General features: G+C 38.1%; 4 protein-coding genes across 9 annotated transcripts in view; all 4 read right to left on the reverse strand.

The window, feature by feature from the left end:
- Positions 1-23,741, reverse strand: part of LOC145894912 (uncharacterized) — a 425,937-nt gene that overhangs the window by 198,817 nt on the left and 203,379 nt on the right. The gene's annotated exons all lie outside the window — the stretch shown is intronic.
- Positions 5,328-9,229, reverse strand: LOC145894923 (cleavage stimulation factor subunit 2-like). Its single transcript, XM_082983644.1, has 10 exons — positions 8,930-9,229; positions 8,749-8,827; positions 8,376-8,544; positions 7,826-7,975; positions 7,579-7,698; positions 7,360-7,428; positions 7,097-7,212; positions 6,586-6,725; positions 5,864-6,129; positions 5,328-5,609 (listed from the first exon to the last, which is right to left on the reverse strand). The coding sequence occupies exons 1-10, from the start codon at positions 8,988-8,990 to the stop codon at positions 5,493-5,495; spliced, it is 1,287 nt and encodes a 428-aa protein (XP_082839770.1). The 5' UTR covers positions 8,991-9,229; the 3' UTR covers positions 5,328-5,492.
- LOC145894934 (uncharacterized) lies at positions 13,469-18,579 on the reverse strand. Its single transcript, XM_082983655.1, has 5 exons — positions 18,029-18,579; positions 16,950-17,111; positions 15,680-15,890; positions 15,448-15,534; positions 13,469-14,979 (listed from the first exon to the last, which is right to left on the reverse strand). The coding sequence occupies exons 2-5, from the start codon at positions 17,109-17,111 to the stop codon at positions 14,936-14,938; spliced, it is 504 nt and encodes a 167-aa protein (XP_082839781.1). The 5' UTR covers positions 18,029-18,579; the 3' UTR covers positions 13,469-14,935.
- Positions 17,366-21,360, reverse strand: LOC145894524 (cleavage stimulation factor subunit 2-like). The gene is made up of 8 exons (XM_082983141.1): positions 21,277-21,360; positions 19,744-19,822; positions 19,316-19,484; positions 18,787-18,936; positions 18,544-18,663; positions 18,249-18,305; positions 18,029-18,144; positions 17,366-17,438 (listed from the first exon to the last, which is right to left on the reverse strand). The coding sequence occupies exons 1-8, from the start codon at positions 21,335-21,337 to the stop codon at positions 17,366-17,368; spliced, it is 825 nt and encodes a 274-aa protein (XP_082839267.1). The 5' UTR covers positions 21,338-21,360.

The following is a 23,741-nucleotide window of genomic DNA, read 5'->3' on the forward strand; positions in this document are numbered from 1 at the left end:
CATTGTGGCCGGCTAGTTCTCCTCCATATCATATATTTCTTCTTCTTCTTCCCTAAACAAAGCAGGATGCAAAATTAAGTGTATTTTTTCATGTTGTACTCCGTTCAAAACTGGCCGTTACGAAAGATCCACCACGAATTTACTGCCGGGGCGAGAAGTGGTATGAAGGCATCCACTCGCTCATTTATTATGTGTGGACTCGCTTATGTGTGGACTCGCTAACAAACAATTTCAGAATGACGGTTTAGGTGAATTATACCCGTCAATCACATGTACTTTTTTCCATTTTTTATTTGTATAAAATTTTGTTTTTTAATGATTGGAATTTATATGTGATCAATCGTTAAAGAAGGCATCTGTGTGCATTTGATATTAAGAAATCGTTTTGGCTCGTTTTATTGGGATTTTGGTTTATCTGCAATCTTAATTCGATGTTCTACACATTGGGACGAGCATATGTTGGCAAATAAACAAAAAAAATTAAATGAAGTAAAATTTTATTTTCTTCCTGTTATCAAATTATTTTAACAAAGACTTCCTCTTCGTTTCCTGTTTTCGATGTAAAGTGACCACGTGGTGGCGCGTGCCAAACCTCCTCCCCAAACTCTTCCTCTTGCCTGAAAGTGAAAAAGATACCTATGACCTATGAACCGGTGCAACCGTCACATGTTGACGTCGGTGCGTAAAATAATGTAACTTACCCCAAACCAAGATTGGCCGCCGCTATGAGAAGCACCAGAATCAGAACAGACTTCATTTTTCCTTGATTGATTGAAACGTTGTCTTCGAATGATCCACAAAAACAGTAGGTTGTAGTGGTTTACTATCCCCTGGAATATAATGAATTGCTGTCTATGTTTAGGCACTTTTAGCTCCAATAGTCGGAACAGACGGTCCCCCTTTTTTCCAACTACCACTTCCTACAGTCAAAACAATTTTCTAGGAACACCCGTACTTTGAACAAAGCCGTCGAGTTTGGACTGTAACATCATTGGACCCTCATGCAGGGAGGTTGGACAACTTGCCTACTGTGGCATAATGTTGCTGAAACACTGGCTCCTGCGTGCACATCCAAGTTCAAGGTTCATAGACAGTGTTTATATTAAACTTTAAATAAAATTAAAACATACGTGCACTTGATAATTTTTTTTGTTAACGTTGTATTTACGTGTTACAACAGGCCCTACGAGAGGGGTGTGCATAAGTTGCAGCAAGTGCGGTGTATCAGGTCCCATGTCATCTTAGTGGGTTATGAGTAGCAACAGATGGCTGACGAATCGCATTGTTTGCTTTGAAACTTGGATATTTTTGTCATATAGACATGATCACTTATAATTTCATGTGATTGCGCCTAGAAGGTCGGTCTGGAAAATGCTCTTCACATTTAACCGCCCGTTGAGCAAATACTTTGGTACATCTGTTTAGGAAACATTGCCTTGTCAGCTTAAACTCGCAGCAAAATATGTCCATGCTGGGCTTTGTTTTTATGGAAACGCTACTTCCGAAGTTTTAAATAAAAACCAGCAACATTTATTGTTGCCATAAATGCTCACTCGAACTAAACGCTAGACAGTTTTTCCTGTTTTTCAATGCAAATAAATCAACTTACTCAGCAGGCCCTGGGCTGCGAAGCCCATAAACCTTAATCAGCAGCATTCCCAACTATATGACTTTTGTCTCTGTTGTTTTTGGAGAAAGAGGGAATGACACGTGTTCTAACGCCAGACATCTGTTAAATATTACTACAAGGCCTACCTAATAATTGTTATCCTAGACAAGTTTTTTTGGCCAAAATCATAGTTACGACAAGCTTGTTTATTTTGTTTTTTATTTGTTTCAAATACAAGCAGTTATTCCATTTTGTTGTGCATGTCCGCATGGTGATTCAGAACCTCATCTTCAGGCTCTTCAATATCATCTAATTCCTCCACCCTAAAATACCTCACGGTGGACGAAGAAAAAAATCGCTATAAAGTTATTTAACTTTTAGTATGGTATTTTTAGTGTGAAAACATATATCCTGTGTATCTGCAACAACAGGATAATGTCAACACCTGTTGTTTGCTGGGGTATTTATACTAATAAAAACATTAGTGCCTTTTTTTCCTTATTCGACGCTGAATTCATCCGCGTTTTTTTCACGCATTTCAGGTTTAGCGCAAAACCACTACGACCATGACCCGCAAACTCTAATATTAAAAATCTGTAACCTATACATTTGTTACATGTTGTGTGAAAAATATATCTGTTTATTAATTTATTTTAAATATATTTTGGTCAATATTGCAGATTACGCTTCCGTGCAAAACCCTCACTGCAATTTAATACAAGATTTCAAGCGACGTTGCTGTAAACGTGAGTTAAGCACATTGTCATATGGTTTGCTGTCAAAGTTCGGACGCGGTGACGATATTCGGTTTCGGACAACCGAGTCAAAATCTGTCCGGTACATCCTTACCTTGCATGTTTTTGTTCACTTCCATCATACTTTATTATCCAATAATCTTTATTCGACTCTCTAGAAGAGAAGGCATGTAACAATACCTCCATACAGTCGAGGTTTGGGCGGCGTAATCATATTTTTGAGTAGATCTAAATCGATATTTGCTGCTGTGTCTGCGAGAGCTTTGAAATTTGTATCTGGAGAATACGAATTAGAAAAATGCGTCTCCAGTTTTCTTATTTTACCAAAAAGGGCCACAAGGAAAGGTGGACATTTTGAAATATATGGGTTGATGGCTTATATCAAGCTTAATTGTATTTTAATTACAAATTTTATTTTATTTAATTGTATTTTAATTACGACAAAACGTACCTTGGGTCTGTTTCAAACGATGGATCAAAGAGATGATTCAATCTGGAGCGTGACGAGTCTACAGGTTGATTAGGATCCTCCTCCACTTGGATCATCTTCTCATCAACATCGTGCTCTTCTCCGTCCCTGAATAAATAACATCACAAAATTGTTTAACGCAAAAGTTCATGCTATCGTATACAAGGCATGACCCCACTTATATTTGGCGATCTCAGCTCTAGTATTCCGATCATGAGGTTTACACTTACAGGCTTCGCAGCCCAGGCATTGCAGCCTAGCTGGATCAGCAACTTTTTCCAGACAGAAGGGATTTAAAAAATCAAATTCCCGGCGAGGTTTAAACTCACGGCTCTGGACTAACCAGGCCCAACGCTCTACCGGTTTCAGGGGTTACATTGTGGTTAAGAAACGCTGCTGCCGCAACTTGCCAGGCGACCCATAACGAGCATGTTAGCAACATTGTAATTTAATTTTGCATGTTGAATTCGGTGTTGGTTCATAAGCTCGAATAACTTACCCAATGATTCGATTAAAGTAAAATACAACTTCGTGTTACTTCGTGGTGTTCGAATATATTGTAGGTTACTGTTCGCTTCCATAAAGAAGCGGGAAAATTTGAACATAGTCATTGTTCCCACGCATGCAGGCATTGTTTGCGATAACAATCAGCATTGTTTGTAAGTTATGATATATTGGGGTTGGCAAGTTTCATTGAACAGCCCACTAATCATTATGCCTCGGTGTTGTTTTACTGAACAACAGTGAGTAGAAGTCGTTATTCAACCGCCCTTCCTCAGGATATACCGTACGTTAGTGTACACACTGTGTATGTACACTAATAATAATGAACGAAACGGCAACCATAATAAAACGTTTTTTGCCAGAGGCGCCTTTTATGTAGATATTTCAGTGTGACAGTGTATGCGCTATTCCAGTGCAATATCCTATAAGTCATATATGTCCAAACACGTAAAATTAAATTTTATACACAAGCAGTATGTTTCCAAAAGCTGATTGAATTGTTTCAATCACAACCAATAACGATTAAGCGTAACTACAGAGCCCCCGACAGGCTGTACTTAAAGGGCCAAAGTGGGCCCCATGGACAGACTCCCGACTCATTAATTGTTAGTTACGTGAGGGGAAACATATGGTAGTGTTGTGATTCGTTTCCCGGGCATACAACGCTTACACCGAAAAATAGTGTTTTTTTGCGCTTGTGTCCACAAAAACAATTAGTTACATTGGCCTGTCTAAGCTATAATGTTGTCAAATTAATTGTGTTGCTCGTCGGTTTTGATGTTAGCACATGATACACAGATTTATAACATATTGAGAAAGTAAGATTTTTAGTATTGCACTAATTATGTTGTTCATGCAAAAAATAGTAATCAACAGTAAAAACTATCTTGATTCTTGGAAGAAAGCAACCTTCCCACGCACTTCGACATATATCCATAAGAAAACCTTGCATCGTTGCCAAGTTCGTGTAAAATGGCACCAATTACTTTTTACCTCGTTCTCAATATTACGGGTAAGGTGCCCAAATTTCACCACATTCCAAGTTGATTCCTCCTGTTTAAATCGAGTAAAGCAAGTAAAATATGACCTTTATACACATTCTTACCCCGAACATAGATTTGTCGCCACTGTAAGAATCGCCAAGATTAAAACCAACTCCATGTTTGCGTAAAGAAGCATCGACCTCGTATTGGAAAGTTCTTTAAAGGCACAAACAAGAACAATATATACTGCGACTCACTTTCCCCAGAGTAAAATAAGCTGTAACATACTTTGCGCCGGATTTGAATTCAAAAACATATAGGCTACGGTTTATCCGCCTTTTTTCATTCAGTCAAAAGAGTGGTTTGGTGTTTGTAAGGAAACCACGTTTCTCAGAGCAAAAACATTAATAACCCACTTTTGGTTGCCATTCCACTGTAACCAAATGATCGTTTGAAATAGCAATGCATATGCATTTGGTGATACTGCCAGGTGTAAGATACGGAAGAATGCCGTGAGTCTGGTGTCGCCAAAGTCTACTTTACAGATAGAAGTTAAACTGAAGCAGTGACTTCTGGACAAAAGCCTTTCGAATTTAGCGCTCGACTTATGTTACACAGAATGATATGACGTATTGTACAGAATGTACTGGTCGTCAGAAGAAGTACAAAAAAAAACTTTTCCCTGAATCCTGATTTCCACCTAACGAATGTTAGAGTTTTTCCAATAAATTTATATTTTACCCCGGAAGTAAATGTTGGCTATTTAGCTGGCAAGACGGTAGCTCGAAATAGCGACCCTGTCTACAGCTCACTAAAATCATTATTAGCTCCATTTCTCACAAATTAAAATGTGACTTTAGAACAGATTTCCGTTATTTTAGATATGGAGTCCGACACCCACGTTGTCGCAAATGCATGTTGTAGCACGAAAGCCAACGTGCATAAAAAGATCAATTCGGCACGCCACTACATGCATATGCGATGGCGCACGAAGCAGTAAATACGACCAACAAAGTGTTTATTAGCGAAATTTTTTTGTACAAACAGTTGATACGTTTTAATCGGCACTAACATGTGAATGGCATTGGGACAAAATCCGTCGCATCCACGACAACTACATCTGAACTGGCAGTTTTCTTAAAAAAGAAAGAATGTTTCTATGGCAACGGTCTTCATGGCCTTCCTCCTTGCAACTGATCCTTGAGAGCAAGGATGCTGCGCCTCTGCTCATCAGGGAGCATCCGGATTTGTTCTGGAGTTAACTGGAGGACTTGCATGATCAGAGCGGCCTGGAAATACATGATGGCAAAATTTTAACCTTTTTATCGTAATACATGTTTGATTGACTTTTTAAGTGTTAAAAGCAAACAAAAACATAATTACATATTTTATTCTTGACCAAAGTTGTTTTAAGATTTGGGCATGTGTCTTAGATTTATTGTGGGCTGACTTTTTTGTACATATACAAATACAAAACTTCAGTCGATGCAAAGAATATAAAACATACATTCACTGTTCATTTCCACAATATGCAACAACGAACCTTTTCCTGATCCTGTTCTGCAGATGGATCCATAGGGGCGTCCTCCTGGGCAGGAGGAGGTCTTCCTCTTCTTGGATCGCTTCTTTCAGGAGGTGGAGGAGGATGTCGTGCAGGATCCCCACCCATTCCTGGACGATCCATCGGAGGTCTTCCCCCACGATCCATCGGATGATCTCTCGGAGACAATCCTCGTTCCAGAGATGAAAGCCCCCGCTCATGCGAGTTATCGCGTTCTGGGGGCCCTTGATCGGAAAAGCCCCGCTCATCTAGTGGCAAGAATTACAAGTTAACAGAATGTGTTATAAACTGTACCGCCAACAGGCACTCTCTTGACATTGGTGTCACAGTAGTAAGCATACTTGCAAAATGCACCATAAAATAATTCACAGTCTGTGGTCCATTTTTTTGTAGATACACATTGCTCTAAAAACATGTGATTAGTGAATCAAAACTGGATCAAAAAACCAAAGGCCCCTGGCAGGCTGTCGATCGCACACCGTATCAATAATAATGTATTAAAATCCCAAAACAGCGATCTGTAGACAGCTCAGATCGATTTATTGAGAGAAAAATATATTTATTATGCTCTAAAAACACTAATTAAACACTGGTTGTGCAAAATTTGACTGTGCATTTTTGTCCTTCAAATTTCTTAAACCAGCGAATACAAGAACTAATTGACTTTCACAACTAATCTCCATGTAAGAATGTGGTCATTCTACCTCTTGGATTGGGTGGAAATCCTCGACCAAAACCTTCATCCATATGTGGTGGTCTGTGACGATCCATCGGGTCGCCCATGCCATGATCCACGGGCACTCTTTCTATAACTCGCATGTCCACCTCCATTCTTCTTGGACCTCTGAATTGTAAAATGTTTATTAGTTTTAAACATCATAGCATGTTTTTTCCAACTTCAGAAAATTTTACAGAACCATGATGTTTTAACTGTGGCAAATATTATCTATAAGTAAACATTTTCCATTGTCAATTTCATGTTTGCAAGACTTAATACAACCAATAGTTGATCAGTGTCCATGCAACTTCACCAAATTTATTGTTCATTTATGTCGGATATGAGCAAACTGGGGCCTTGGGTAAAATCACTAGTAAAGAAGAGTACATATTTCTCAGGCCAAATAATGCCCTTCTATGTCCAACATAAAAGGCCATGGAACATCCTTTGCATCAGCTGCATAGTATCACTACCAGATTAAACACGTAAATTCCCACCTATCTCCTGGGCCAACTTCCATTGGGTGTCCCCTACCAGGTGGTGGCTCTCTCATCCGTTCACCATCCCGGCCACCTCCGAGCCCAGGCAGTGGACTGCCATTGGGCCTTGCGTCCTACAATTATTATAACAACTGGATCAATTCACATAAATTAACTGCGGAAAGTGATAATGACAAAACATATTTCTTCTAATGCTTGAGACAAAATACATTTCAAACAGAAAACTTTAGCGACAAAAATATAGATCTAATTTTGCCTACAGACTCTGGACGAGGCCCTTCAGATGCTGGAATAAGAGGTTGAACTGGATTTTGTCTGTGCAGCATTTTCTACACGTAGAAGTAGTATTAGTAGGCAAAAAAAAATAATAAATGCACAATATTCAAATATTTTTTTCATTGTTTCAACAATATAATTTTCAATTTCAACAAAATATTTAGTTCTTTCTTTTGATTATTTTATTATAGCTGTTTCGTTACCATGGCAATTTCTGGATCCACAACCCTCATAACAACTTGAGCTTGCAACAAAGCATATGCCAGTTGTGGGTTTTGAAGCAGCATGTTTCTGGCCTCTACTGGGTTGTTTTGAATGCATTGCTACAATAGTTCAAAAGCACAGTTTAGTTAAATGCCAATATTTCAACAAAGTTCTTACAGATGTTTTAAAACATATATATCCAAAGATTGATTCTGCAAAAAAAAAAACAAAAAAAAAATATGTTGCCTTCATTTGTTTCATGAGCTCAAACATTTGTTCAGGGGGGAGGCTTGCAACAGCTTTGCTGATAGCTTCTGGGGCATCTTGAGATGGAGTTGGTTCCCCGTATTCCGACTCCACAGGTGGACCCATGGCCCTGAAGTGGTTTACTTCTTCCTGTGAACAAAACACAATGATTGGACATCATAAATTTGTTTGCTGCCTTTGCTGCTAGACACACTACAATTTAAACAGACTCCTCTCCTGGCATAAATTAAAAAAAGACAGACATCACTGGTTATTTGCCCTTTTTCTCCAAAACAATTTTTGGTTGAAATTGTTATTCAATGCGCATGGAAATTCAAAATGACAAGAACCAATGCATTATATAGCTAAACATCTGGATGAAAACAGTCCAAATACAAAACAAGGTTAGGTAATATGTTCCTGAGACTACAAAAAGACAATCAGCACCAGTGTATGACCAGACATTGGGTTAATGTTGCCAAAAATAAGTTTGCAAAGAGTACAGCGTACATCAACACTCAGTGCAATTATTAACAGCAATCATCCATACCTGAAAGTTATTGCGGTTCTTTTCACTTGTTGCGTGATCAACTCTCAGTGGTCGGCCGTGTAACTCCCTTCCATTAAGATTTCTCATCGCACTCATGGCAGTCTCCTGATCTTGATACTCAGCAAATCCATATCCCTTTGGCTTGCCAGACTCGCGGTCAAATACGAGGCTACATTAATATAAACAAAATATAAATTTATGATCAATAAAAACTTTTCTTCTGGCACTTAAGTTATGAAAGTGTGCTGGAAGAACAATTCTTATTAATTACTATGCCTAGCAGCAAGAATAGCACTATACAATTTATGAGTCTGAATATAGGCCTACTCTTGCAAATGCCTGCAGTCACACTCACACATACAAAAGCACATACCGAAAACTAATGACGTTGCCAACTTCATTAAAAATATCTTTCAGCTCCTCTTCCGTTGACTCATAAGGTATATTTCCAACTGAAAAAAATTTTATGTCAAACCATTAATGTAAAAAAACCGACATTACTAACTGAGGAAAAAATGCATGAATCAAAAAATGCATGAGTCCACAATACTTACCAAAAACGGATCTGACAGATCTTTCGTAGTCGATTGGATCACGGTCTCTTAAGCCAAACATTATCGTTTTCTGTCATTCGAGTCTTATTAAGTACAAAATAAACAAAATAAACGCACACTTTCCTGCTGATCGCGACTATTGGTTTGGTGGAAACTGGCAATTTCACATACGAAGTACTAGTCGGTAGTTAATGACATATACATGGCAGTCAAATATAAGGTGCGCGTTTCTTTAAGCTGAAATTTTATTATGAAGTCCTAATTTCACCCAATCTAATAAAACGAAGCACCTGCATTTGCAAACACACGCAGCAGCAACAGGTTGGTTAAAAGCGAAATTATTTCACGCTTGAGTGAACACGACGATTGTGTTCATACAAATTATAAATTAACTCGCAACAAAATTAATCAACAAGATCTCCAATATTTATGAAACAATATCTATATCTATACTTATGTAATTGCAATCTCAAAACACCTATAAAGTATATCGCAACGAAATGGGTTTGACCGCGGTCACGCTGTGTGAATCCCAGCATTTTTCGTCAAGGAAGATACTTTTACACCGGGTCACAAAGTTTTTTCCAATCTTGATCCACATATAAGCCTACGTAACACAGAAATCTGTGCGAATATTAAAGCTACGATTTTGTGTAGTATTTTAACTCAAATTTATAAACACAAATAACTGGCGGTGGCCCTGTTCACGCCTAATCATTAAAATTTGCAGAGATCTCTGTTTTACACATACTTATATGTAGATCAGGTTTGGTAAAAACTTCGTGACCCGGTGTAGCAGTATTTTCCGATCGTCAAAGCGTACACTGCGAGCATTTGCGGCTCTGCATAGAAGTACCAATTTAATAATGTTCCGGGCATTAGATTTTTTTTAAAATTGGCGTAGATTAGGCTTAGAGCATTTAGATCACATTACCATTGAGTTTTTAAAGACCTATAAAGTATATCGCAACGAAAAGGTTCTGACCGGGCAGCACTATAAAACGATTTTATTGGTTTTGTATGGTTGTAGACTGGTCACTAGTTACCATAAATTCTATTACTGGTATTAACTCTCTAACAAGGGTACGCTTCATTTATACCTCTACCAATTACTAACTCTAAACCAATAATTGAATTTGAAAACCCATATTCCTATTCACGCTCATATTTTGCAAACCAGTGCAGGCCAAAAATACACAACCATCCGTTTCCTTAGTGAAGGCTTACATTCTTGTACCTTTGATAGACTTCAAAGTAGTTTAGGTATAAAAAACATTAGTTATGAAACGCAAACTTTCTAACTGCGTCACACACGATGTTGGTAAAACTACTTCTTTACCGTGGACTTCAGAGGAATATAAATTTTACGTTTGGACTTACTGGTGACTTCTTTCTGCCACCATAAAAGTAGTTCTCAACAATTTTCGATAAAAGCGACATTTACCAGGCAAAATATCTTTCCACAAACTTACACTAGATGTCGTGCTAATCAATACATCGGGTAAAAATAATGTTGGGTTACGTCAGTCAAGCTTATCAAGCAGAAAGCCACGATAACCGGGTTACGAACATCGCTGTGGTTAAAAGAAAAATGTATTGGGTGACATCGGGCAAATCAACACTTGAACATTGAAAAACAAACCTAATGAATGTCGGTCGTATCCCGGTGCTAGCTGCACAATGTAACCCACCTTTCAATACAACTTAACATATGTCTTTACAAATATCACTTTCCAACCGCAAGCACTTTGTATTGAAAAAGTATGTACAACATATGTCGGGGATTCCCCATAAGCAATTGACAGCATCGGTTAAGCGCTGGGTGGCGACATCGAGCAGCAATGATTCACAATAACGATTGCACAAAAACCAACATTCAATGTTCAAATATTTACAACATAAACCTTCCACTTCCACCCGTTATAACTTCATCAAACCCATAGATAGATACAGATTGGTTTGAAGCAAAAATAAGAAAAAAAACGTGCGCCGATAAAACCGAACAGTAGTTGGTGGAAGATCGGTTGTTCTCGTCATCAAACAATTTAGTTACGAACATAAAAATATCTTCGTTCAAAAATCAACAAAGGGTTGTCAGAATTCACGACATAATGTATCAGAAAACAATGTAATGTGGAAATACTCGATTGTAATCAGTCAAAAATTAATATAAGTCGCACGTAAATGTTGAAAGTAATGTTTAGTGCGGAAGTAAAAGTATTGTCACAAAATCTGTCGTTGAAAATTGTTAGAAAGGCGGATAACTTTGTACGATAAACCTCTGTTGACGGATTTACACAAGAGAGAAGTAAAAGACGAAACTCAGAGCAGGTTAGCGTGATATAAGTTAAAATACCAACCAGCTCACAATTCACAGCAAAACGGCCTTAACCCCAGGTCATTGAGTGTGACGGCATAGAGGTTGTTTGTGAGCATAATGGCGCGGAGACTAAAATTTCACACCAAGTTTAGCTTCTGAAGGAGAAATGTAAAATGATTTTGACAGAATGAAGGAAATAACGCGTGCGACATCTAGAATATTGACGAACCACTTGTGATTTCATTGCCCATAAGCAGCACACAAGATTCACGCAATTACTCAACTCGTCTAATCACATACGACCTTTGTAGGTACATTAAATCATGAAGCGATTTAGACTTCGTCCAAATCATACAGGAAGCATTTTAATCGCTATATAAACGATTTAGTTTTGCAATGGTCGAGATCAAACAAGGAGCGGTACACTGAGATGTAAACGGCTAATAACTCGACGGACAAGGGTCAGACCGGGGACATGACTTAAAACAGATTCACAGATAGAGAGGGTTTTTTCTCTTCCATCTTTCCAGTTCAGGGAGAATTGTATCGTATTGCACATCAAGGAAGGAAGTCTCTGGGATTCTTTCCTCTGTTAGCTATATACTACTCACGTGGAGACGTTGTTCGTACACTTTACAAAATGGAGGAGGTAAAGTTCTATATCGAGCGTCAACACAAGATGAGATCGCCTGTTTTAATTTAGCGTGGGACCGTCCTTACAATTGTGTACTGGAAACAGTTCATTTTAACAGGAATTTGTTTGTTTCGTTTGACCTACCTCGTGCTGTTCAATTGAAGACGAGATGGAGGGAGCGCTTTGGAAAAACCGGTACCCTTCTTCCTTTTTCTAGCGCTATCGTGATTTATCGCTCAGCTGTGTTAAAGAGATGGGCTTGCGGAAAAAACAATACATTGTTAGGACAGGTCGTGTACTAAGAACAAGGCTAAGGAAACATGAGTGCAATAGCGAGATCGACGACCCGAAAGCATGCTCAGAACAATGTGTTTCATCCTTTCATAAGGCAAAGGAGTTATTGCGGCAAAAGCCTTAAAAGATTAGTGAGATGCTGACAATTCAACAGGAGTCGTGTTTAAAAATCTGCACTCGATGAATACTTGATAAATTCACCTTACAACATGACCGGTGAAGTTACTTCACTCAAAGAAGTTGCACTCACTGTCACCTGCTGGTGTAATCAGTGAGCACTTCTTTTTGATAGTTTGCAGTTAGAAGTTTAGGCTATCTTTAGTAGGCTTTACTATTATGCGTTTCTATCTTCTCCAGGCTATATTTTAAAGGGTAATGACTAAATTAACTCCGTGACCTTTATCATTACATTATGGATGTTTACATGAATCATTTCTTCAAATACTTCTGATTTAAAAAAAAAAACCGGGCACTCGTCGAAGAAATTTCCAGAATAAAAATCCAAAAATATTAAATGTTGCTGAATCTATAATGTTTACAGGTTTCGCAGTCCAGGCATTGCAGCCTAGCTGGATTATACACTTTTTCCTGACAAGTCGGAGCGAGATTTAAAACATCAAGCTCACGGTGAGGTTTGAACTCACGACCCTGGGCCAACCAGGCCCAACGTTCTACCGACTGAGCTACAGGAGCTCGGTGGTTTCACGGGGTATATTGTGGCCAAGGTACACTGGTGCGCAAGCGCACAACTTGCCAGGCAACCTTCACATATACGTAGGGGATCTCTACCACCGTATAAAAGTGGCTGATCCAGCTAGGCTGCATTGCCTGAGCTGCCAAGCCTGCAAACCTCATGATCGCGATACGTTAGCTGTGATCGCCAAGTAAGGACCTGCGCAGTGGGGCGATCCTGCCATTGAATGAAATATTACTGCGTTACGAAAATTATCGTCTTTATTACATGATATGATTCTCAATATATTTTGGCATGTTTGCACCGTCTGTTTTTTATAATACAAAATTCATGGCGTTTGTTGATATGAAACCGTCTTTATTACATAATATGATTCTCAATATGGTCAAAGATAGACCCACATGAAATGTGCTCCCAACCCAAAACGAACAAAATTGTGTTGCAACCTTAGCAAAACATTTTATTAAACCCAATTTTCAAACATTGTTACAACAAACGTAGAATAGAAAGTCAGCTTCTGAATAAAATTGTGGAAAAATGTAATTGAATAAGCGATGTGATGTAGGTGAAGTAATGCGCGCTCAAATCAGAGCAAAATCAAATCAAATCATGTTTATTTTGCGCAAAAAATGCAACTACGATAATGCACAATAATATAAAAAGAAATAAAATGGCATGGGCGCCGATAAAACCATAAAGGTTATCGAGTCAGGCGCCCATGTAAATGTGATTTTCTCACGGAGTATCACCGTCTACCGTAGGATCGCAGCCAGTCGCACTGGGGGGTGATGGGTTGCGACAGGCTGCATGTGACGGAAGGTGGCCACCCAGCCGTGCTGGCCAAAGCGAGAGAACTATTGGTTTAAGCTTAGTTGATTTTTTGTTATTGCATGAGCTCATGAAAATCACAAGTCATTTGTTCGATGCAAATTTAAATTCGATTTCGAATTTGTTTGCGAAAGTTTGTGAAACAAATCCAGTTTAGTGGTGGTCCGGCATATACTTTCGCCGATAAAACTTGGTTGCAAACTTTTCTAATTGAAAAACAATTTATACCATTCTACTACTAAATGAAGCAATAATTGGGCAAGAAAACCCAAAGCAGAGTCTAACATGAACGACAAGTTTATAAAAATAACACACCAGAGCATTAATACTACTAGCAGGAAGTTAACACCTTATCACACAATTCGGAAGAGAAAACAACATTCAGTAGTAGTGCAAAAACAAAACGAGTAGAAAAATCATGGGTTTCAATGAAACAATGAACAATTGAGCATACAGTTCGTAGGTCGGCACCGAAACACAACAAGAAATTACACAAGATGCTGAAGCTCACAGGTGTGTGGGATAAATACAGCTGCAAAGGTTCCCGGCAGAAAAAAAATTATCAACAAGACTTCACAACTATCCGCTCGTCGACGGCTGCGCGTACCTTAGATAACGTGTGTGTGCCTTATTAACGAACGTGCACGTTATTTGAAGCCTCCAACAGTGTCAAAATTCCAATAAGAGCGACATACGCGACCGCATTCCAGGTGGTACGTGAACACCTTTCCGTAATTTGCGGATATAGTTACAAATCTTAGAAAAACAATTTAAAAATTCGCAAGTGATCCCGAAATGTTCGTTACTTCATCACCTGGGTTACTTTGTAACACTCAACTAGGTGGTACGCGTCGAAATTGTATTACCTCCAAGTGGTACGCAACCAGAAAAAGGTTAGGAATCACTGGCCCAAGTGATTCAGTCCATCTTGGTATAATTTATGCTACTTTAAAAAGGGCTTTTCTCGCATGCAGAACTAGAAGTTATTGATTCTGACGTCACAACGAATTTTATGTATGTCACAATGTGTCATCAATCAACGCTAAATAATCGCTATTCGAAAATGAGGCTTTTCGGTGGTATGGTTAATTTGTTTTTAACTAGAGTTTGGTATTGAAATATTAGAAATCAGACGAAATTGGTGTCATTCCACCAACCTCACCCATCGCATTAATTGACAAGCAACAAATAAATTCGTTATGTTTTTTGTCTGTTCTGTTGGGCGTTGTTAAATGACTAAGGTGTTTTGGGGGCGGTGCAGAAAAAAAGTTTGAGAAACACTGGACTAGAACTATACTAACAACAAAGAAAACGGCGCGAACTACAGATATCCACTAGATGGATACATGAGTGATATTTGCAAAAGTGAAAGCAGAAAACAAGAGCATATCTACGCCCATAAGCTGATGATAGTACAAGTAATTTTATCTAAGATTATGACACTATCGGCCAACTTAACATGCGCGCACGTTAATAAGTTGCATGTTTGTTAATTAGGTACGCGTACATGAGTTTGACTTATGACACGGTTAGCCATGAAATGTATCCTATTAAGGTACATGTACACTAATGGCGAACGTGCTGCTTATTAACGCACGCGTACCATATTATTCCACATGATGTCGCTCTTATTCGGATTTTGACGCTGTTAGCCAGATTTTACATAACGTGCATGTTCGTTAACAAGGCACACACACGTTATCTAAGGTACGCGTACAATATGATGAATTATGACTCCGATGGCCAACCATAGATGTGGGTGTTGAAGTTGACATTCGAGCCAACTATACTGCCAGATATATTTGCATTTTCAGTATTAGTTTCCAGATGGCAATCTAAAAATGGAGTGCAGATTTAATATTTATCAACATATGAGATTTATATGCAACACACGGGGACCCTACAAAAGGCAAACATCCACTGAAAAAATGAGATAGACATTCAAAAAATTTAAATGCTCTGTAAGGTAAAAGCATTTACCTGCTCTTCTTGATTCCATAGGAACACTTTCAGAAATTTTGTGTTCCAACTCTTTGACTTTTGATTCAACCAACTTTCTTCCACTCGGAAATAATGATAGTGACAAATCTTTAGCAGTTTGTCTATATTTAACGATGTTGTGTAAACAACCAGCAAAGTGTTCTGCACCAACATCATCAATTGTGTTCTTGCCCAAGTTAATGGCTTGCATCTGTAAACATTAAATTCAAATTAGCTCCAGACAGTGTCAAACTATCAGGTCTTGCAAGTGTAAGTCTTACCAGTAAAACTGCATTTGTTTGAAAAATTACTACAAGCAAGACAACAAAAATGCTATAACTGATTCACCAAACAAATGTACAAAATTGTCCAGATCACCAAACAAAGCAGTTTTCATATCACAAGTATTACCTTGCTTGGATTTTTTATGACTGCTGCAGACAACTCGCTTACTCCAACTCTTGTGACTCCACATCCATCTACATCGAGCTTATGTACTTTATGTCAAAATTTGCAGCAGTCGTAAAAAATCCAAGCAAGGTAATACTTGTGATATGAAAACTGCTTAGTTTGGTGATCTGGACAATTTTGTACATCAAGGTTTTGTGAATGGGCTTGGGGAAGTCCGATTTTATTTAGATGTCTATCCCATGAACTGGTTCTGGGTTTGTCGTCATAGCCAGTCATAAATGCTGTGCATATACATCAAAATTAAAGCTACGTTACAGCTAAACTTGGGGCAATGCAATTTGTTTGAACAAAATAATATTATGCTTTAAAGCAGGGGTCACCTAACTTTTTTCTGGGTTATATACATATTTAAGGGTTATACATATTTATATATATGTATGTACATGATGAGTGGATCCTACAAGTGTGGTTGGGTGACCCATAGTTGAAATGTTCCTTGTGGTTTTAAACATAAACACAGTAACATGCAGTGGAAAATTTTACCCCAGTGGATTATATTTTCCCTTTTCTTCATTATTAACAAGCAATGTTGGGTTTACCTTGTTGTTTTTTATATTTATGCGATTGAAGTGTCATACTGCAAAATGTCTGGTTTCTGTGCTTTGTTGGGTGACACATATTGCTAGACTACTTAACACTGTCCTTGCAAAAGTTTAATGACTATTTCCGCTTTTTAATAGTTTATTGTTAAGCACCATTTGATGTTCAGCAAACCTAGCATCAAAGAATTCATTAACAACAAAAAATACAGCATTTACTTTTGAAGACAAAACTGGCTTTTTTTCTACATACAACTTACTGGTTTCTTAAGTTGTGATATGGAATTTGCAATCTTACAGATTCCACCACTTGTCATCTTACAACCCCGCAGAGACAGATCGTCCATCCACTGAATACAAGAAGCAATAGCAGATGCACTTTCATCATCAACTGTGTTCTCATCAAGATCCAACGACGTCATCTGAAACAAACATGATTGTTTTATTGATAGTGCCTTGTGGCAAAACTTTTAGTGTAATTAGCGGCAAACAAATTTGTGTAAACAAGTTTAAAATGAAAAGGTCAAAAGAGGCAGTGGCATGCTACAATAGCTCACATTGGGTGTAATGTTCAAGTTAGACCGGCAAATTGAGTTTTTCATTATATTTGAGTCTCAACAGTTAATAGCAAGTAACATCGTTGGAGGGCACCCAGGATATTTTAAAGTGTTATTTATTAAGAAAATGTTTTTATAGTGAGCTGCAGACAGGGCCTAACTCGCATGTCCACCTCTATTCTTCTTGGACCTCTGAATGGTAAAATGTTTATTAGTTTTAAACATCATAGCATGTTTTTGACAACAATTGAAAACTTTACAAAACAAAGGTGTTTCAACACAGGCAAAATATTGTCTGCATGTAAACATTTTTCATTGTCAATTTTATGTTTGCCAGACTTAATACAACCAATACTTGATCAGTGTCCATGCAACTTCACCAAATTTATTGTTCATTTATGTTGGGTATGAGCAAACTGGGGCCTTGGGTAAAATCACTGTTGGGTCTCGCTGCCATTTTTTGTTTGCTTTTCAGTTACAGCATTTAAGCATTAATGACTGCAAGTCTGTTAGTTTATCAATTGTTGTGTAAAATCTCTTTGTACACATTTACTCATGTGGTTGAATCCCAAATTTTTGATACTTTTTGGCCCACAAGCGGAAAAAGTTGCCCACTCCTAATTTTCGTTCTTGTTTATAAAGAATATTAAAAAGATACCATATTAAACAAGAGTACATATTTCTCAGGCCAAATAATGCCCTTCCATGTCCAACAAATAGCCCATGGAAAACTCTTTACAGATGCATAGTATCACTACCAGATTAAACACGTAAATTCCCACCTATCTCCTGGACCAACTTCCATTGGATGTCCCCTACCAGGTGGGGGTTCTCTCATGCGTTCACCATCCCGGCCACCTCCGAGCCCAGGCAGTGGACTGCCATTGGGCCTTGCGTCCTACAATCATTACAACAATTGGATCAATTAATGAAACAATTCATATAAATTAGTGGATAGCAATAATGACAAAATATTTCATTTCTTGAAAGCAAACACAAAACTTTGGTGACAAAAATTTGCTTACGGATTCTGGACTTTTTTTGTCTGTGCAGCATTTTCTACACGTAGAAATAGTATTATCAGGCAAAAAAACAATAAATGCACAATAATCAAAAATTTTGTCATTGAGACCTTTTAGGTCGAAACAGTGGCCATCTGTCTGCAGCTTATACACAGTTCATATTATTGGCTCCACATTGCTTATCATTTTTTTCATTGTTTCAACATTATAATTTTTAATTTCAATAAAATATTTAGTTCCTTCTTCTGATTATTTTGTTGGAGCTGTTTCGTTACCATGGCAATTTCTGGATCCACAATCCTCATGACAACTTGAGCTTGCAACAAAGCATATGCAAGTTGTGGGTTTTGAAGCAGCATGTTTCTGGCCTCTACTGGGTTGTTTTGAATGCATTGCTACAACAGTTCAAAAGCACAGATTAGCAAAATCCCAATATTCCTATAAAGTTCTCATGGATGTTTTGAAACATATATATTCTAAGATTAATTCGGAAGAAAAACAACAACAAAATATGTTGCCTTCATTTGTTTCATGAGCTCGAACATTTGTTCAGGGGGGAGGCTTGCAACAGCCTTGCTGATAGCTTCTGGGGCATCTTGAGATGGAGTTGGTTCCCCGTATTCCGATTCCACTGGAGGACCCATGGCCCTGAAGTGGTTCACTTCTTCCTGTAAACAAAACACAATGATTGGACATCATAAATTTGTTTGCTGCTAGACACACTACAATTTAAACAGACTCCTGGCATAAATGAAAAAAAGACAGACATCACTGGTTATTTGACCTTTTTCTCCAAAACAATTTTTGGTCGAAATTGTTATTCAATGTGCATGGAAATTGAAAATGACAAGAACCAATGCATTATATAGATAAACATCTGGAATAAAATGGTCCAAATACAAAACAAGGTTAGGTAATATGTTCCTGAGACTACAAAAGGGCAATCAGCACCAGTGTATGATCAGACATTGGGTTAATGTTGCCAAAAATACGTTTGCAAAGAGTACAGTGTACATCAACACTCAGATTAACAGCAATTACCCATACCTGAAAGTTATTGCGGTTCTTTTCACTTGTTGCGTGATCAACTCTCAGTGGTCGACCGTGTAACTCCCTTCCATTAAGATTTCTCATCGCACTCATGGCAGTCTCCTGATCTTGATACTCAGCAAATCCATATCCCTTAGGCTTGCCAGACTCGCGGTCAAATACGAGGCTACATTAACATAAACATATAATAAGCAAAGTGGGGTCAACAATATGAAATGTGCAAGCTGCATACGGAAGTCATTGCTTGGCCATTTGGTCAGCTGCGTCAGCAAAGTCGTCTGATAGTCACACCAGCTGCGTTGATGAGACCTTAAAGGTCGAAACAGTTGCCATCTGTATGCAGCAGCTTATACAATAATAACATAAATTGATGAGTCTGACTATACTCGCAAATGCCTGCAGTCACACCATACAAAAGCACATACCGAAAACTAATGACGTTGCCAACTTCATTAAAAATGTCTTTCAGCTTCTCTTCAGTTGACTCATAAGGAATATTTCCAACTGAAAACAATTTTATGTCAAACCATTAATGTAAAAAAACGGACATTACTAACAGAGGAAAAATGCATGAATATAAGATATATGTACCAGATTGGAAAGTTTGCAAACTGCGCGGAGGATTTTTTTCTGTCGGTGGTGATTGCGCGGATTGTGCGCGGACTAGCGATTTTTTTGCGCGGATTGTAGTAGATTTTTTTGTTGTTTAGTGCACTGTGCCTTTAGTAACAAGCCTATTTTCCCTTTGGCAAAAAATATTGGAATAATGTATTTTTAAGAACCGATTCACAATACTTTAATGTTATTAGCGTTTACTTCAATAAAATTGCACTTTTCACAGATGATTATGATTATGTAGGGGTGACGTCATATACAATTATATGCGCTTTTTAAGCGGCTGTCAGCTACAATGACTTGGCGTAGTTGCCACGGGTGGCGAAAGGTAGTTGGACGGTTACGGGTTGGAATCCCGTGGTCATAACTTTTTTTCTCCAGGAACTTATTAATGTTTAATTGTTGTTCTTCTTTCTGGCACGGAGTTCCAACGCATATAATGTAACAAAACCACTTGCCACAAACAACTGTGAAGCAAAAACAAGTGTTTCAAAACGTTTTAACTTTATTTACGCTTGATTTGTAACTTGCCAGTTGCCATCAAGGAAATTTATGCAAGAAAGGGAAACTTTGGTTCCTAATTTTTTTGTCGTGTAACCACTTTAGAAGCAGCGCCATGCCTATGTTTACTCCGACGACCTTTCGATACGGGGATGAGTGCCATCCCATGTTTCTTGCTGCCTTTAACATAAAGTTTGGCCATCTCGTATAACGCCTCGTCACACTGGATTGCATGGGGCATAGACCAATCAACGATTGTTCTGTTTTTGAGAACTTCAAAACTTTTTTGCCCATCCGTTTCTTGTTTTTCCATTACTCGTAGAATGACTCGGCAACTGCTCGCAGTGCCTGTTTTTGCATACATAATATAAAAAACCAAGCAAAATTCCTGACCAATTTTCGCGTATAGCTCGGGGTCGATGTACCTATATGGCGCGGATAAACTTTCTTTCGTTAAATAAGGTAGCAATAAACGATCTTCCATCATCGAAAGAAACTTTGGTGAACGTTTTTAGAAACAAAGAATTTGACGAATGTGCGTAATTTCACCATTGTAAAATACAGATGGCAGATACTGCATTCACCCCGCTCGACCTTGTCCTTTTTTCGTTCTTCGTGATTTTCGAGAGAATGAGAGAAAAAAATCAACGCTCAGGTCAGTGAAGCATATCCAAAGAGCCTTCAAACAGAACATTGGTGTAGAACAGTTGGGGTCTTGGGGAAAAGTCATCCAGTGTTGCAAGACTTGGAGCGATTTGTGCGCGGATTAATAATAAATCCTCCGCGCACGACATATTTTCCAATCTGGTATATGTAATATACACAGAGTCTACAATACTTACCAAATACGGATCGGACAGATCTTTCGTAGTCGACTGGATCACGGTCTCTTAAGCCAAACATTATCGTTTTCTGTCATTCGAGTTATAAAGTACAAAAGAAACAAAGTAAACGCACACTTTCCTGCTTATCGCGACTATTGGTTTGGTGGAAACTGGCAATTTCACATACGAAGTGCTAGTCAGTAGTTAATGACATATACATGGCAGTCAAATATAAGGTGCGCGTTTCTTTAAGCTGAAATTTTATTATAAAGTCCTAATTTCACCCAATCTAATAAAACGAAGCATTTGCATTTGCATACACACGCCGCAGCAACAGCGTTATTTCGGCGAAATGGAAATTGGTTAATAGCGAAATTATTTCACGCATGAGTGAACACGACGATTGTGTTCATACAAATTATAAATTAACTCATAACAAAATTAATCAACAAGATCTCCAATATTTATAAAACAATATCTATACTTATGTAATTGCAATCTCAAAACACCTATAAAGTATATCGCAACGAAATGGGTTTGACCGCGGTCACGCTGTGTGAATCCCAGCATTGTTCGTCAAGGAAGATACTTTTACACCGGGTCACAAAGTTTTTTCCAAACTTGATCCACATATAAGCCTACGTAACACAGAAATCTGTGCGAATATTAAAGCTACGATTCTGTGTAGTATTTTAACTCAAATTCATAAAAAAAAATAACAGGCGGTGGCCCTGTTCACGCCTAATCATCAAAAATTTGCAGAGATTTCTGTTTTACACATACTTATATGTGGATCAGGTTTAGAAAAAACATCATGACCCGGTGTAGTAGTATTTTCCGTTCGCCAAAGCGTACACTGCGAGCATTTGCGGCTCTGCAAAGAAGTACCAATTTAATAATGTTCCGGGCCATAGATTTTTTTTTAAATTGGCGTAGATTAGGCTTAGAGCATTTAGATCACATTACCATTTAGTTTTAAAGACCTATAAAGCATATCGCAACGAAAAGGGTCTGACCGGGCAGCACTGTAAAACGACTTGATTGGTTTTGTATGGTTGTAGACTGGTCACTAGTTACTATAAATTCTATCACTGGTATTAACTCTCTAACAAGGGTAAGCTTCATTTATACCTCTACCAATTACTAACTCTAAACCAATAATTGAATTGAAAACCCATATTTCTATTCACGCTCATATTTTGCAAACCAGTGCAGGCCAAAAATACACAACCATCCGTTTCCTTAGTGAAGGCTTACATTCTTGTACCTTTGATAGACTTCAAAGTTTAGGAAAAAAAAAATTGTTAAGAAACGCAAACTTTCTAACTGCGTCACACACGATGTTGGAAAAACTACTTCTTTACCGTGGACTTCAGAGGAATATTAAATTTTATGTTTGGACTTACTGGTGACTTCTTTCTGCCACCATAAAAGTAGTTCTCAACAATTTTCTTCCGTCGATCAAAGAAGATTCCAAAGGCGGCAAAATTTCAACACAAGTTTTAAGTTTCACACCCACCTTCAATTTTTTCAACACACCTTGCGACTACAACTATAAAGAAGTTGTTAATCTATTACCGCTTTCACGCTACAAAGTATACACAACACACTCAACCAAAGGCAGTATTTGTAGCCAACTCCAATTATTCCTAGTTTTATTCCCGAAAAGTACCGGAGACACTGAAACATTTCACCCCCTATTCTTGGTGATATTGTTGTAATAAATAACCTCAGGAAGTGACAATGTTTCATGCAAAAGCATGATTGGCAGGTTTGTTTTAGTCACAGTCGATAAAAGCGACATTTACCGGCAAAATATCTTTCCACAAACTTACACTAGATGTCGTGCTAATCAATTAATCGGGCAAAATAATGTTGGGTGACGTCAGTCAAGCTTATCAAGCAGAAAGCCAGGATAACCGGGTTACGAATATCGCTGTGGAAAAAGAAAAATGTATTGGGTGACATCGGGCAAATCAACACTTAAACATTGAAAAACAATTTGTTGCTGAAGCTGCCAGGCATATTACTTGGTAATGTAAGGCAAACCTAATGAATGTCGGTCGTATCCCGGTGCTATCTGCACAATGTAACCCACCTTTCAATACAACTTAACAGCTGCCTTTACAAATATCACTTCCCAACCGTAAGCACTTTGTATTGAAAAAGTATGTACAACATATGTCGGGGATTCCCCATAAGCAATTGACAGCATCGATTAAGCACTGGGTGGCGACATCGAGCAGCAATGATTCACAATAACGATTGCACAAAAACCAACATTCAATGTTCAAATATTTACAACATAAACCTTCCACTTCCACCCGTTATAACTTCATCAAACCCATAGATAGATATGTAAATGCTAAAAGTAATGTTTAGTGCGGAAGTAAAAGTATTGTCACAAAATCTGTCGTTCAAAATTGTTAGGAAGGCGGATAACTTTGTACGATAAACCTCTGTTGACGGATTTACATAAGAGA

This window comes from Ascidia mentula, chromosome 3 (genome assembly GCF_947561715.1).
Source record: "Ascidia mentula chromosome 3, kaAscMent1.1, whole genome shotgun sequence".
Classification (NCBI taxonomy): domain Eukaryota; kingdom Metazoa; phylum Chordata; class Ascidiacea; order Phlebobranchia; family Ascidiidae; genus Ascidia; species Ascidia mentula.